Source organism: Pollachius pollachius, assembly GCF_949987615.1.
Source record: "Pollachius pollachius genome assembly, chromosome: 4".
In the NCBI taxonomy this organism is placed as follows: domain Eukaryota; kingdom Metazoa; phylum Chordata; class Actinopteri; order Gadiformes; family Gadidae; genus Pollachius; species Pollachius pollachius.
In genome coordinates, this window is record NC_136937.1 from 8,353,541 (window position 1) to 8,368,394 (window position 14,854).

A 14,854-nucleotide genomic window follows, 5' to 3' on the forward strand; every position below is an offset into this window, starting at 1 on the left:
GAACAAAAACACGTTTTAAGGCAGAACAAATTACACCGCTATCATTTTTCCTTGACCTGTCCTAAAAATGCTTCAATTGTTGATAGCGAGATGAGTGGTCAACAGCGATCTGCTTCAGCGAGGAAACTGGGGAGTGCGATGCTGAATGGTTTCCGTACTTCCTTTAAATATAAATCAGTGTCGCACAACATCTGGTTTGAAGGTGGGGGGGAAGCATGAAGTAGTGTTACATTCAATGACACGCCCCCCCCCCCCCCCCCCCCCCCCCCTCTCCGAAGCAGTGGTCAAACCCTTTAGTGGACACATGCAGGACCTCCCCGGATTGGCCGCTACATGCAATAATGGCTCCCAACTGAAAAAAAACGAAAGCCAATGAAGCAACTTAAAAAAAACCCCGATAAAACTGATCTTAAGGGGGCCACGATTTGGTGTAGGATTATACAATTCCTCTTGCGTGATCTTCTTCACGTGGTGAACAACCACGTCCCATCTTGTCCATGATTAAGGTGATATGGCTTTTGAGACATATGAACAGCGCGAACGGTGCACAATTGCAGCAATACTCTTTTGTGTATGTCCCTGCCGGGGTATGGGTTGGATACTGGATGACAAGAAGGCGCGTCAGGTAGAAGCACTAGTGAGCGTATATGCAAAGTGTTCCCGTCCCCTCGTTTGCATGTAGGTTTAGTTGGGGCTTTCAAAGTTCCTGTTGGTGGGGGACTCCACGAAGCTTGCGTGGGATATCTCCTCTGGTTTTACCGCCTCCTCCTTCTTCTTGAAAAAATCGGACACAAAAAACACCTAGAGAGAGAGAGAGAGAGAGAGAGAGAGAGAACTGTTTGTTTGTGTGAGATCCCTGCTTAACGCTTGCGGTCCTGTTTTGATCCATTGGTGGATCATGGCATTCAATTGGCGTTCGTTTCCCACCCTGGGTCCCCCATGCTGTCAAGCTTACTGTTCGGGCAATGTTTGCATGAAGTTGCCCAATGCCATTTCTTAACAATGATTACAATTTATTCAACAAACAGAGGTCATGCTTTCAGGTACTGTTGAGATCCATGTTGTCAATGAGCACATATCGGTTAGGCACCTCGCTCGAGGAAGCATCCAGGTTAGATGGAAGAGAAAAGCACAGACTGTTCTCAGGGACCCCCCCCCCCCCGACACACACACACACATATGTTATTCATTTTATTCTTATATTATACTATTTTTATTTGTTAAAATTGGAATTAGTTAAAAACGACATTGCCAGCTATGACCGCTTGCCTGTTATGTTGTGCATTTGACAAATAAAATAACCTGAGCTTGAGGTGAGGCTGCAGAGAGCAGGTTTGAAACCAGGCCCTTTGGGCTGGGAGTCAAAACGCCCATACCGCTAGTCCATAGGGTTCACCGACACATCCCCCCCCCCCCCCCACCTTATCCTACCCCGGCTCGTTCCTACTCTGAAGGGCCTTTCCACTCACCACGAGGAGGGCCATGAGGGCTCCCTGCAGCAGGCCCACCAGCACATCGCTCCAGTGGTGCTTGTAGTCGGACACCCGGGACAGCCCCGTGTAGACGGACGCCGCGATCAGGAAGAACTGCAGGGTGGGCCGCAGGAGCCGCGCCCAGCTGGCTGTGAGCCTAGCCTGGAGGTAGAGCTGCATGGGAGAGGGGGAGAGAGACATTAGTATGACAGGTGTGCTATTATGTTGTTAGCCTCGTAGCATAATTGCCAAAATTATGTTGTGAGGTTTATTTTGGATTTAGAGTCAAAAATGCCTGAGTCCAATAGATGACTTAGGCAGATTGTGATTATGGTATTTAAAAAAGCCCCCTGATTGGCTTAGGATACAGCCAATGAGGCACAGTGAATCAGCAGCGTTAGGGGAGTTGAGTTAGGTTAGATATCATAATTTGGCCCAAATATGACATTGGCAAATATTCTATGAGGATAACGATATTGAACAAATCACACACACAATCAACGTCACTGGTAAGAAGGTGAGAGCAGTTGGCTAATGGTACTATGCTACACTGTGTGTTGCAGTATGCTAATGCTGACATTCTGTACGAGCTGCCTCCTTGTGACTCACTGGTAGGTTAATGATCCCAGGATATCCAAATGACTGACACAGGAGAACTATAGGGTTTGACTCTATCACGTGTCAAGTTTCTGTCTATATGTTACACCTGTATATACCTGTCAAAATAGATCTTTATAATCTAGACGAGATGAAAAACTGGTCTTTCCCTCCACTCTTTTTCTAGTCTTCTATTCCATCAAAAAAACAAGAAGGCTTTCGTTATCCCTTTGGTGCCAAGAGCCTTTGGTTATTTTGTTAAATTATAAAATACATTACATATAATTTGTATTGGTTGGCAGTGGCATACTATGTATGATTTGAGCTTTGCATAGGCAGTTCTGGACAAATAAAACAGGGCCTCTCAAGTGATTAATGACGATACATCCCATAATAAAGATAACGTTATGTAACTCACAGCCAGGAACAGCATGCAGTACATGGAAAACGAGGAGTGTCCCGAATAGAAGGACAGCCTGAAACAGAGAGAGAAGGGGAAATAAGAAATTAATGACACGTTATCTGTGTGAAGTGCTCTATTATGAAACCGTGGAAAAGGCAGCCATCTAATCTGGTCTTTCCTACTTAGGATGAAACCAGCATTTGAAGGAGTGTCTTTGATACACCCATAGTGGAATGCTTTGTCTTGGGGTTGATCAGGAAGAACCGCACAGACAATTTCTCTCTCTCTCTCTCTCTCTCTCTCTACCTCCTTTCCTGTCTCTCGTCACTATCCTGTCCTTGAAGAAACAAAGCAAGCCTGTAGGAATACATAGGAAGAGTGGCATTCCTTGACACAGTGGTCGTTAGGTTTGGAGCCAGCCCATAATTATCCGCTGAGCCTGTGTCATTTATCTGTTTACCAAAAAACACACACACACACACACACACAGAAATCACATTAAGTATTGGGCTGCAGCTGCATTTTTAGCATTGCTGTTGTAGCCAAAATATTTCTGTCTAACAACAATATTCTGCCTAACAACAAATATAAACGGACCCACACACACACACACACACACACACACACACACACACACACACACACACACACACACACACACACACACACACACACACACACACACACACACACACACACACACACACACACACACCACTGTGTGAAAGGTCAGTGGTTACTCTTAAGATATTTATTTCGGGACCATCACACACATTTTCTACCACAGACCTGACAATCAATCAAATTCATACTTATTATTGGGCGTACTTTATCATTGGTGGAGCAATCAATTATTAATTTATTAGGAATAGAAATACAATAGCCTTCACTGTTCATGTGCTGCTGCAGCAACACCATAAGTCTATATTAGGGACAGCTCTCTGAAGCACAGGTCATACTCGTCATTGCTGTTTTCTGCTCAACAGAGACCCAGGTCTGGTCACTCTGCGCTTCGGTCTTCCCCAGCTTGATATCTGTGTTGGGATCATTTACCCATAGCTTTCCCCATGGATGAGGTTAGCCTTGAGGAGATACTACTATTTCCTAATTAGCATACACATAGCCGAGCGCTGGCTGGCTATAGCTAGCTAGAAAGCCATCCACCCACAGTTAGTTGGCTCTGTGAAAGGACTGCACTGGGAAGTCATTCAATCACACCCCTTTCCCTTATTTCACATTACATATGGAACATTAAAGGTGCAGTATGTGATTGAACATGTCCTCACTAAAAGCGTTTTTGTCCACTTTGGGCTGCTGTAAAAACATGGCGGGATCCGTGTAGGAGGGCCCACTCCCTCTGTAGACATAAGGGGCCAAATGTCAAACAGCCTTATGCTGCCCAACCGCGACCACACCCACATGCATGCACGCACACACACACACACGCACGCACACACACACGCACACACACACACAAACGCACGCGCGCGCACACACACACACACACACACACACACACACACACACACACACAGTGCTACCAACAGGTGTTTGTTTGTTGGACTCGTGTTTCAGTGTCTCATGAAGCCCTGCTGTTCTCTAGACTGCAGACACACATGTTATGCTGCATGTTATTCGTGGACCCTGACTGACCCATGAATGTTAAACTCACATGATTTGGACAGGTCATATTGACATGTTATGCTGCATGTTATTCATGGACCCTGACTGACCCATGAATGTTAAACTCACATGATTTGGACAGGTCATATTGACATGTTATGCTGCATGTTACTCATGGGCCCTGACCGACCCATGAATATGACAGTACCATGATGTGGACAGGTCATATAGACATGTTGTGCTGCGCACACTCTGGCCCTGACTGACCCGTGAATGAATAGCCTATGTACCTTGTATCATGGCTTTGGTTTCCATATGTGTGACCATAATCCTGTGGGGTTTCATACCAAGCGACCAGGCCCCCAATATCAGCAGACAAGGGCCAAAAAAACATCACATGTCTTGGGGTGTAGGACCGTCTATCAGTGAGGGTGCTTGACCCCCAGCTGAAAGGCTCTGCCTTCAATTCCTCCATGTCTGCAGGCACAGTCTGCCTTTGGGCGCCCTACAGCCGGATCCCCTCCCCAACTGCTACCTGCTCATTACTGCAATGAAAGGCCAGTCTCACATTCACAGTGAGCGGCTTTGGATTAAAAGCCTCTGCTCAATAACTGGTAGTAAATAACAGGTTGACTTGGATACGGATCGGTCACCATGGGGATAATGGAATGATTGTGTTAAATTGGGAGGACTAAACAGCGGAGGGCGGGAAGGGACCAGAGGATCTGGCCAACACAGGGGGCGTGCTCTGCCGGGACGTATGAAACCCGTTTGGCATACACTTACTCATTACTAACTATGAGATTTGCTGCTATTTTTGTCCCTGTCTATTACTTAGTGGGCCAAGGGAAAAACAACAGATGTAATTGTCGAATGACCTATAATGGATGGATGAACCACACAACCGTTCTAATTTAATAACAGATTTGTTTTTGTGGTTTTTAACTGCTGTTAAAAGTGTACAAACTGTAACCGCAGGCGCCCATGTCATGGCCATCTTTTAAATGTGTATTAAGTTGAACAATGGATTGTAGAGTTTCTGGGAGGTGGTTCATCCACCCCTGTATCTATGCATGTTTGTGCTAAAGGTCTTTGTTTAAATGTTAATGGCAGGGGATATCCTCTGCAACCGTTCTGCTCTGGGCTGATAAAGCATAGAGAATTAAAGGGGAAGTAGTGGGAAACTAGTCATCGTCATCGTCATCTTTGCTTTTTGTTGGTCGTTTTATGTGACATTTAACTTAACTAACTTTTATAACGGTCTGCTTGACTTGAGGCCGTGCCCCTGTCCATATTACAAAATTTTGTTGGTTGGGTAAAAGAAAAGATTTTGCTGAATATGTGAAGCAAACCCCAGGGGCGACATTGATTATAGACAGCTAGGGAGTGAAATAATAGTTTCCAACTACCCCTCATGTACCAGCTACGTTCACGTGTTTAGCACTGCTGACCAAACCGCTGATATCTTTTAAGGCAAGAAATGGGTGTATTTTTTTTAAACAAATTGTGTTATTTTAACAAATACAACAAAAAAAATGATTCTAAAACAAATGGCCTACCCTAGCCTTAAAGGGCTTTGTCCCCCAAGCAGCCGTATTGGTTGAGTTCCATATGCTAGCTAGTGTTTAGAACCAAAATGGCTACTTGCTGAGAAAGGCCAATAGCACTTTGATGAGTCAAGCAATATTTACCTGCCCTCGTTGCTCAGCGTGGTGTCTCCGCGGCAGCTGAAGTTCTCAATATAACCCCCCACTGTGCAGTTGATTTGGGTCCAATCGGGTTTGCACACATCCAGGAAGTGTGGCCTGAGGCGACCAATAGAATACTTGGCTATGTCCGTCAGTGATTGGCTCATCGCCGCGCCGAAGAGGAAGGTGCCGATAGCTTTGTAAACAGCCACTAGGAAGCTTTTGCTGAAGGGTGAACTTGGCTTGCTGCGGTTCAGGTGAACCGTGAGCCACTCTCCTATGAGCATCTGGAAGGGATGGAAGGGATAGGGGTAGATATGTTGGCATACAGCATTTCAAGTTCATTCACAAGAATTTTCGTCACTACATTGAAAAGTATGTCATATATGGAAGTGGAGACTACTATCCTATAATATCAAAACATATTTCATCTTTATATTTTATCACTGTTTTATTTATAAAAGGTTGAGGTGAGGGTTTTAATTATTATAGTTATTATTATTGGATAAAGACAAATAAAGGAAAGAGAATAATGTCCACTTAAAAATATATCGGTCTTTTGCTGATCTGCTTCAAAGAATTTTGGGCACGTGTATGGTGAAGTGACGGTATCAATGTATGAAATCGAACTCTACTGTAATGAAGGATACAGATCACAGGACCAACTACGACTTTTCAGAAGTAAAGCTGTTGTTTTTGTTTCCACTTGAATGGAGCTAGGGAAGCAGTGCTTTAAAGTATATTGTATATTGGTGACATAATAGGTTTCAGTGCCTTGCAAAAGAGACATAGCAACTATGTCTCTAGAGGATTAAGTGTTATAATTAGTAGTGAGAATAATTACTTAGTCTGTCATGACAAGGAAATGTTAAGGGTAACGGGCTGATTATGGTTCCACGTCGACGCTACGCAAGTGGTTTACGGACCCTTTATGTCCTTGCACGCAAGGGCCTGACGTGCACCTCCCAAAAATGGTAACCTTTCCGTCGAGGCGACGCAGCCATAAGGGGCTGTGATTGGTCTACTAACTGAAAACCGACTCAGAACCAAAACAGGTTCACGACTGCGTCGAAGCATCTGCGTGGTCCTTGCGTTGCGTTGACGTGGAACCATAAACAGCCCTTGAGGGTTATGTGCAGCACCATAAAGACAACAACAACATGAAACGCACAGGTGTAAGCAGCCGGGACGAGCGATGCACTTACAGTGAGCACCAAGACGGGGATCATTACGCCCCCTAACAACTGATAGGTAATGGTGTCGTCTTTATAGGGGTACCTGATCGAATCATCGCTACAGAAAAAACCCCTGCGGAAAGGACTGTGCCGGATATTGAGTATCGCAAATGGGAGTCCGGCTAGCAGCAGAAGTAACGAGAGAGGGGGGGGAGAGAGGGGAAGGAGAGAGAGGGAGAGAGGGGAAGGAGAGAGAGGGAGAGAGGGGAAGAGAGGAAAGACAAAAAACAAAACAGAACGGGTTATAAGAGTGACACAACACCCACGCAACCCCCCCCCCCCCCCCCACACACACACACACACACACACACGCACACACACACACACACACACACACACACACACCCAAAGGAGCTCTGTTTAAACGACTGTCAGAGCGAGAGCAGCGAAGGCAGATGGAGATACTGAGGCCCAGGGCTGTAGCTCTACTGCGTTGAAGAACGAGGCGGCAATGGATCTATGTTTGTGTGAGTTGGCCGATTTACGGGCTTGCCCTTGTTTTTTTCATTGTTTTGCTGGCACACAGCCTAACGTGGATGACAAATATCTGACCTATGTCCATGGCTGCAGCTACCATTTTGAACGATGTGTCGATGGTAGGATAACTAAAGGAGAAAAACATAGATTCATCCCAGCCTTGTCCTTTAGAAAAGGTTAACATTTGTAGGAATAATTTAAACTTTCAGCAGTTGTTTCAATGGAATATTTGTTGGGTGATGGATGGGTTAAGGGTTATGGATTAGTGGTTTGTTATGGCTTTGCTCAGGCCAACATTCAAGTGAAGAGAGAAGGTTAGAAGAACGAGAACATATAGTAAAAAATATATCCGTCTTTCTTCATTGCTCTAACGTTCTCCTAATCGTTCCTCATTGCGGCTCTAAGGTCACATGCTCAAAGTCATGCTAATCATGCTGTAAAAGACGGATGGACAGATCGCTCTCACAGAATACACTGATGACTTCATGCAGTCCTCTGTTGCTCAGCCCCATGGAGATGAGCTGGCTGTCTCTTCAGATCACAAAGGGTTTCTCTTCCGGTCTATCAATGCTAACGTCTATCAGTGGGGAGCCGGTGACGTCTGCAGTGGCTATCAAGATGGGTTGTTTCATTACACATTAAATCACAGGCACACTTAGTGACGCAAGGACATGTGGTACACACATGCTCTCTCTCTCTCTCTCTCTCTCTCTCTCTCTCTCTCTCTCTCTCTCTCTCTCTCTCTCTCTCTCTCTGAGACATTCACTCCTCACAGGTTCTTAACAGCACCCCCCTAGCCATTAAGATGACGCTGGTTGTGTGAGTGATGCCCATTTGTGTTTGTCTAAGTGCAAATAAGGATAGAGAATCTGGTGTGAAAACGGGCCCGAAGCGGAAGGATTTTTTCTTAATGCAAAACACTTGGGATACAATTTCACTTGAGTCAGTCAAGTTCCAACCCTAGGTTTCGACACAGAAGTCTCGCAACCTTTTTTTGTTTTAAGTGGACATTGTTCTCAGCACTATTGGTTTCATATGGTTGTGAATGGAACCACAGGGCTCCTGAGTAGTGCCCTGAAAACCCCCAACCTCAGAGGCAGAACCAAAGACGACTAGCACTGTTTAAGAGCCAAGTTGGACCTCCAGCGCACTGCATTGTGGAACGACACAGGCTTATCCGGAAGAAAAAGAAAGACCAGATCCAGGTACACCTCCAATTGTTTTACCGGACTGTCAAAGGGAGTGTAGTTGGAATATTCTGTTCAAACTCTTCATGGGGGCTTTAAAGGTGCCATATTGTACCCCCAGGTGTGAGTGTGATAGATGTATGAGAGATAGATGAGCAACGTTTGCTACAGTCCAGCACACATCTAGGTGGACACACCAACTTGTTATGTCTGAAGAGGCAGAACGGCTTGTAATGGCTAATCACACTCACAGCTGGTGGTTTAATATTTCACCTTTAAGTCTCCTTCTGCATCACCTTTGGACTGTGGGTTTTGTTTCAAAGTGGGTGGCTAGGGTTGAGTGGATCTTTACTTACAGAGACAATGGGCAGGGTGAATCCCACTGTGTACAGCACCGTGGAGGTGATGGTGCTGTCGTGGAAAGGGTAGCGGATGCTGTCGTCTTGACAGAAAAAGCCCCTCTGGTAGGGGCGGACCTTACCGAGTTTAAGGATGGCTAGGGGTAAGCCTCCTGCGTTGGGGTGTTGGGGTAGGGGGTGAGGAGAGTGGGAGAAAGAGAAAGGAGGAGCTCAGAGGTCAGGAGTCATCGTCAAGAGGAAGTCATCAAACTCATAGAGAGAGAGAGAGAGGGAGAGAGAGAGAGAGAGAGAGAGAGAGAGAGAGAGAGAGAGAGAGAGAGAGAGAGAGAGAGAGAGAGAGAGAGAGAGAGGGAGGGAGAGAGAGAGGGGGAGGGAGGAGGAGAGAGAGAGGGAGGGAGGGAGAGAGAGAGAGAGAGAGAGAGAGAGAGAGAGAGAGAGAGAGAGAGAGAGAGGGAGGGAGGGAGAGGGAGAGAGAGAGAGAGGGAGGGAGGGAGAGGGAGAGAGAGAGAGAGAGAGCGGGGGGGAGGGAGAGAAGAGAGAGAGAGGGAGAGGGAGAGAGAGAGAGAGAGGGAGGAAAAGGGAGAGAGATAGAGAGGGAAAGAGAGTGGGATGGATGGATGGCTGGAGTGTGGACGAATCGAATAGCTCAAAGGGCAGCAATGAGCTGAAAACTAATGAGAGGCCTGATCCTTTTTAACAGTGATCCAATGTGTTTTCGTACAAAAACACTCTGGTGGACAAAGCTATGGATAAGAAGGTTATGCAAATTGTAAAATTCATATTAATACATATTTTATCAGACATTCCTCCCATTTCAACATTTTCAAGAATTCGGATGAAACTTAACCTTAACCCTGCCTATAAAGGCCCTGCCTAACCCTTACCCTGCTTATAAAGACCCTGTCTTACCCTGGTCCTGCCTAACCCTGACCCTACAAACACACGTAAAGTCAAGAGACAATGCTAATGGGTCTGAAAGTTCAACGTTTCAGCCAAGGATTGCAGCCTATTCTCTGGTCTTGTTATGAGCTAAGGTAGAGTGCTCATTGGTTTTCATAAGCAAGCAAGCATTATACACTAAGAGAAGAAGGATTTCGTGTTCCAACAGTTAGTGCCTCGGCAATGCTGTGTGTGCGAGAATCTCCATACCTCCACACAGCATGCATATACATGCCTACATGTACACTAACACACGTACAAATGCACACGCACACATACACACACACACATTCTTACACACACAGATTTGCATTCATTCTCACACACAAACATAGAAACGTCTGTCTCCCTGGCAGGCATCCATCGCTTGAAACACAGAAACGGTTCATATCAGCTGGAATCAAAGAATTGCTGTAAACTTGTTGTAAAACTTGTCGGACGCTTGAGAAACTAGGCCAGCCACTAAACGTTGGCGAATGAAAATACTTTATCCAGATTCTTATCAACAACAAATTACTGCGCAGCTGCGAGTGCTATCAACATAATTCAAAACATGTCTTTGTAAAGTGGGCTATGGGGCAATAAGCTTCAGTAGGGGGGGAACTAATCCAGCCTTGCACACGCACACACACACACACACACACACACGGCAGCAACTGTGCTACTACACACAGTCACCTGACATGCCCCGTTCTGGAAATACTGCTTTCTTCAGACGGGGGCACACAGCCGCCACGCTGTGTCTCAGAATCGGAGAGAATCAATATCCATGGAAACATTGATTGAAAGTATTGATGTTCGAATTCCATCAGAAGATTATGTGCAGCGCATAGGACTGACAGTGATAAGGCACTGGTAGAAAAGCCAGGACCTCCTCTTAGTTACTGGTAGTGACCTGGAAATTATGTGGAATTATTTATTTACTTGCTTACGCATGGCCTATAGCTGCGGCTTATTGAAGCTTACAGTATAAAAATATATATATATATAGTTTAATGCTTTCAGCTTGGGCTTGAATATATATATATATATATATATATATATATATATATATATATATATATATATATATATATATATATATATATATATATATATATATATATATATTCAAGCCCAAGCTGAAAGCATTAAACTAGTTGTAACACTAATCAATAAGTGGAAGACAATGGGTCCCTGGAGATTCAGTAAGTCTCTATGCAGGGGAAGCTGCCTATGGATGAGTCAGTACATATCACGGTATAATCATATAATCTGATTTCAACGGTTCTAAACTGCCCTGTGGCATTTAAGCCTGTGAGACACAACGGACTGTGCATCTGGTCAAAGGACAACAAATAGGTATGAAATGTAGGCCTAAGGATGTATATTATTTTAAATACTGGGGGAAAATATCATCCCTGAGCTATATGTTCATTATGCATAAAAGGATATAGTTATATAGTAAGGATATATATAATGATACAGATCTCAGGTGTATCTTAGTAGGAAACAATGTAATGAACTGTAATAATTAAGGTGAAGGCATTCCTTATGTTGTCAATGAAAGCATGAAGCAAACGTCACTCCTATTATAACACTATTACTATATGACCTATTATAATATTACGACGAACATGTCAGAACTGATCACATAGAACAAAGACAATAGCTCCAAGCATTTCCTATTCGTCATTTAGAAGCTACAAATTAATGACAATAAACCCTTCAGGAACATTATGTGAGTAAACACACGCCATGCTTTAAGCTCTAACCACTCCCTTTGCGTCTAGGCGTCAAGAAAACAAAACAAAACACACACGCGCACACACACACACGCACACGCACACACAAGCGCACACAAATGATATCAACGAAGGCACACAGTATCCCGTCGATGTTGGTATACACACCTAGTATGAGACACGCGATGTCCAGCAGAATAAACGCGATTCCCTTGGCCTCGAACATGTTGTCTGAGGATGATCTATACTCAACCCTCCTTGGTCCGTCGCTTTCCTGTCTGTCAGTGGGCGCGTTCAACAACGAAACGGACGAATAGTAATAACGCCTAGGTTACAAAAACAGATATAACAACGCATTCCAGTTGCTCAAGTGTTGCACCAACATGTAGATAGAAGGATTTAAATTGTTGTCACTGCCAATGCTGATAGGGCATAGTATGCGGTAGATCTTGAAAATGTCGAATTAGGAGCCACACAATAATTTAGACCGACACCTGTCGTGTGCAGAAGGACGCATTGGATTTCGACCGGCAAGAAAGCAAGCATCTGAAGTCGTTAACGGCCGGACGGGACTGTGTCATAAACCCACACCGCTTCTGCCCGAGGTCCCGTATGCAAAAATAGGCGGAGTTAAGGGTGCGGCCTGGGCGGAGTTTTCGTGGCCAGTCACGGGCCGTAGTGTGTCCCCGTAGTCTCAGGACCTCAATCCTAGGATCGCACTTCTACTTCTAGTTTTTTGGGGGGTTGGTTTGTTGTTGCATTTTCATAAGATGGCGTTGTAAATAACGTGAAGATAAATGTCTACATCAATAAATTGCACATGTGGCGGTGGTCAGTGTAAAAGTCAATATGAACGGGGGAAGGGGGATATAACTAAAGAGGGACCGACAACGCCACCTGGGGAATTACACCCCAGGAAATATATAACAAAGAAATTTAAACTATATTACAGAAATAATAAGGACACAGGTTCGAGAACTAAAGAGGCAGAGACAATAAATATACTAACTTTCTTTTATTACAATAATAACTAAATAAAGAAAACTGGAGCAAAACCAAACCAAACCAAACAGCAAAACAGGGGTTCTGTAACCCAGCAAACCAATGGTCAAACAATGCAGGGGCGTAGGAATGAGTTTAACAATTGGGGGGACACATATCGGAAACCTGACCGATCCGTTAATGGTTTGAACAGAAATATGTCATAAATTAACTACACTGAAAAAAATCACAAATATATTTTATTCTACTAAAAAGATACATTTGTAAATGTAAAGGAAAACACATTTTGAATGGCAGTAATGAACGGATAAATATCAATTCTTTAATTGCACGCTCAATCATCCAGTTTTTTTGAATAAGAAGCGGTGACAAGACGCTGTGTTGCGCTTTCAAAATAAAATAAAATATTTTTCTCCCCCCCCCCCCCCTCAAAACTGTTAAAAAACGGGGACCCTACTCACCACCCTAGGAGGTAACCAACAGAGGCTGAGTTCAGCCATCTTGGCCCTCTTATCTTGCACCTAGGTGCAGGAGGAGGAGCTAAGATGGGGTTGCATTCTCAACCCCTACTGAGGTTCACTACAATCTACCCCCTGGTTTTTTAATCGTCGGCCCGACGATTTACATTTACTGCCATGGCCTAAACACCACACAGTCACTAAGCAAAGGCATCAGAGAGTTAGCAGTCCCAATAGCACTACTCCCAGCAACCTGAGGAAGATGGTGAAGGTTTGGGTGTCTGCCTGCGTTTGGACGGGTAGTTCTCCTCAGGGAGGCCTCACTGGTGCTTGGAATTTCAGTGCTAGTTGTTAAATACGCTGGGCCTTCGCTTGGCTGAGATGTAGCAACAGCATCAATTTGGTTTGGTAAGAGGGTGATGATGACAGGCCGCGCTGGTAGGTGGTTTCTTGGGACAGCCATGGGTTCAGAGGTCACTACAGCCCAGTCGCTATCAAACGAGGACTCATCTGCTAAGTTGGATCCCATCTGTTCAGGGGGTTCACTGGGGGGACAATTAGCAGCACAATCCACTTTGCCTTTAATGAAAGAACGATGAACATGCTTTACCTGCTGGGGGTTATGCATGTTCACCGAAGCCACAGTATACACAGACCCTACCATGCCAGGGGCCTTTACTACTTTATACACTGTTGAGCTCCAGATGTCTTGAATTTTGTGACGGCCCCTTATGCTGGTGTCTTTGAGGAGGACCAGCTGACCTTCTTGCAGTGGGACATCACGAACATGCCTGTCATAGTGTTCCTTCCGCCGGGCAGCTGCAGCTTCCAGATGCCTGGTTGTACTTTCAAAAGCATGACGTAGCCGTGTCTGGTGTTCCACGATCCAATCATGGGGGTGGCCAGGTACACGTTCCTGTACTCTGCCCAACAGAAAATCAACAGGTAATTGTGGGTCTTGGCCAAACATCAGGAAAAACGGAGACTCACCAGTCGACTGATGTGCTGTTGTATTGTATGCAAAGGTCACTTGGGGCAGGTAGCTGGACCAGTATCTCTTCTTGGTAATGGGCAGAGTATGAAGAAGGCTGTGTAAGGTGCGATTGAACCTCTCACATTGGCCATTTTCAGCTGGATAGTAGGGTGTGGTGTGGCTCTTCTCAATGCCATACATCTGGCAGAGCTGCTGGATTAGGTTGCTTTCAAAGTTCCTGCCCTGGTCAGAGTGGAGGCGACCAGGCACACCGAACCTGCAGAACCACTCATTGACCAATACTCTGGCCACTGTGGATGCCCGCTGGTCGTGGGTTGGGATGGCTTGTGTATACTTCGAAAAGACATCGGTCATGACCAGGATGTTCTCTGCCCCACTCTTCGAAGACTCCATGATGGTGAAATCGATGGCCAGGATCTGGTTTGGACGTGAAGCAAGCAGGGGACCCATATAAACCCAGGCAGTAGGTTGACTGTGTTTGGATACCTGGCAGCGTTCACATTCCCGACACCATTGCTTGATGTCGTGGTGCATCCCTGGCCAATAGCACCGCAGACGGACCAGCTCTGTTGTTCGCTCAGTACCTTGGTGCCCATGTTCATTGTGCAACTGCTGAAGTACCTGTGTCTTGAGCGATGTAGGGAGTACTAACTGGAGCCCTTCATCTCCTCTAGGGATGATGACACGGCGATAGAG

The 14,854-nt window shown here is 45.3% G+C and overlaps 1 protein-coding gene across 2 annotated transcripts; it reads right to left on the reverse strand.

Moving 5' to 3' along the window:
• Positions 1-112: 112 nt before the first annotated feature.
• plpp1a (phospholipid phosphatase 1a) lies at positions 113-12,287 on the reverse strand. 2 transcript variants are annotated; one of them, XM_079735163.1, is made up of 6 exons: positions 11,873-12,287; positions 6,989-7,140; positions 5,787-6,070; positions 2,488-2,545; positions 1,470-1,646; positions 113-801 (listed from the first exon to the last, which is right to left on the reverse strand). In XM_079735163.1, the coding sequence occupies exons 1-6, from the start codon at positions 11,928-11,930 to the stop codon at positions 685-687; spliced, it is 846 nt and encodes a 281-aa protein (XP_079591289.1). In that variant the 5' UTR covers positions 11,931-12,287; the 3' UTR covers positions 113-684. The 2 variants fall into 2 exon arrangements, with proteins under 2 accessions (XP_079591289.1, XP_079591288.1); XM_079735162.1 differs by lacking the exon at positions 6,989-7,140 and adding an exon at positions 9,039-9,193.
• Positions 12,288-14,854: the final 2,567 nt, after the last annotated feature.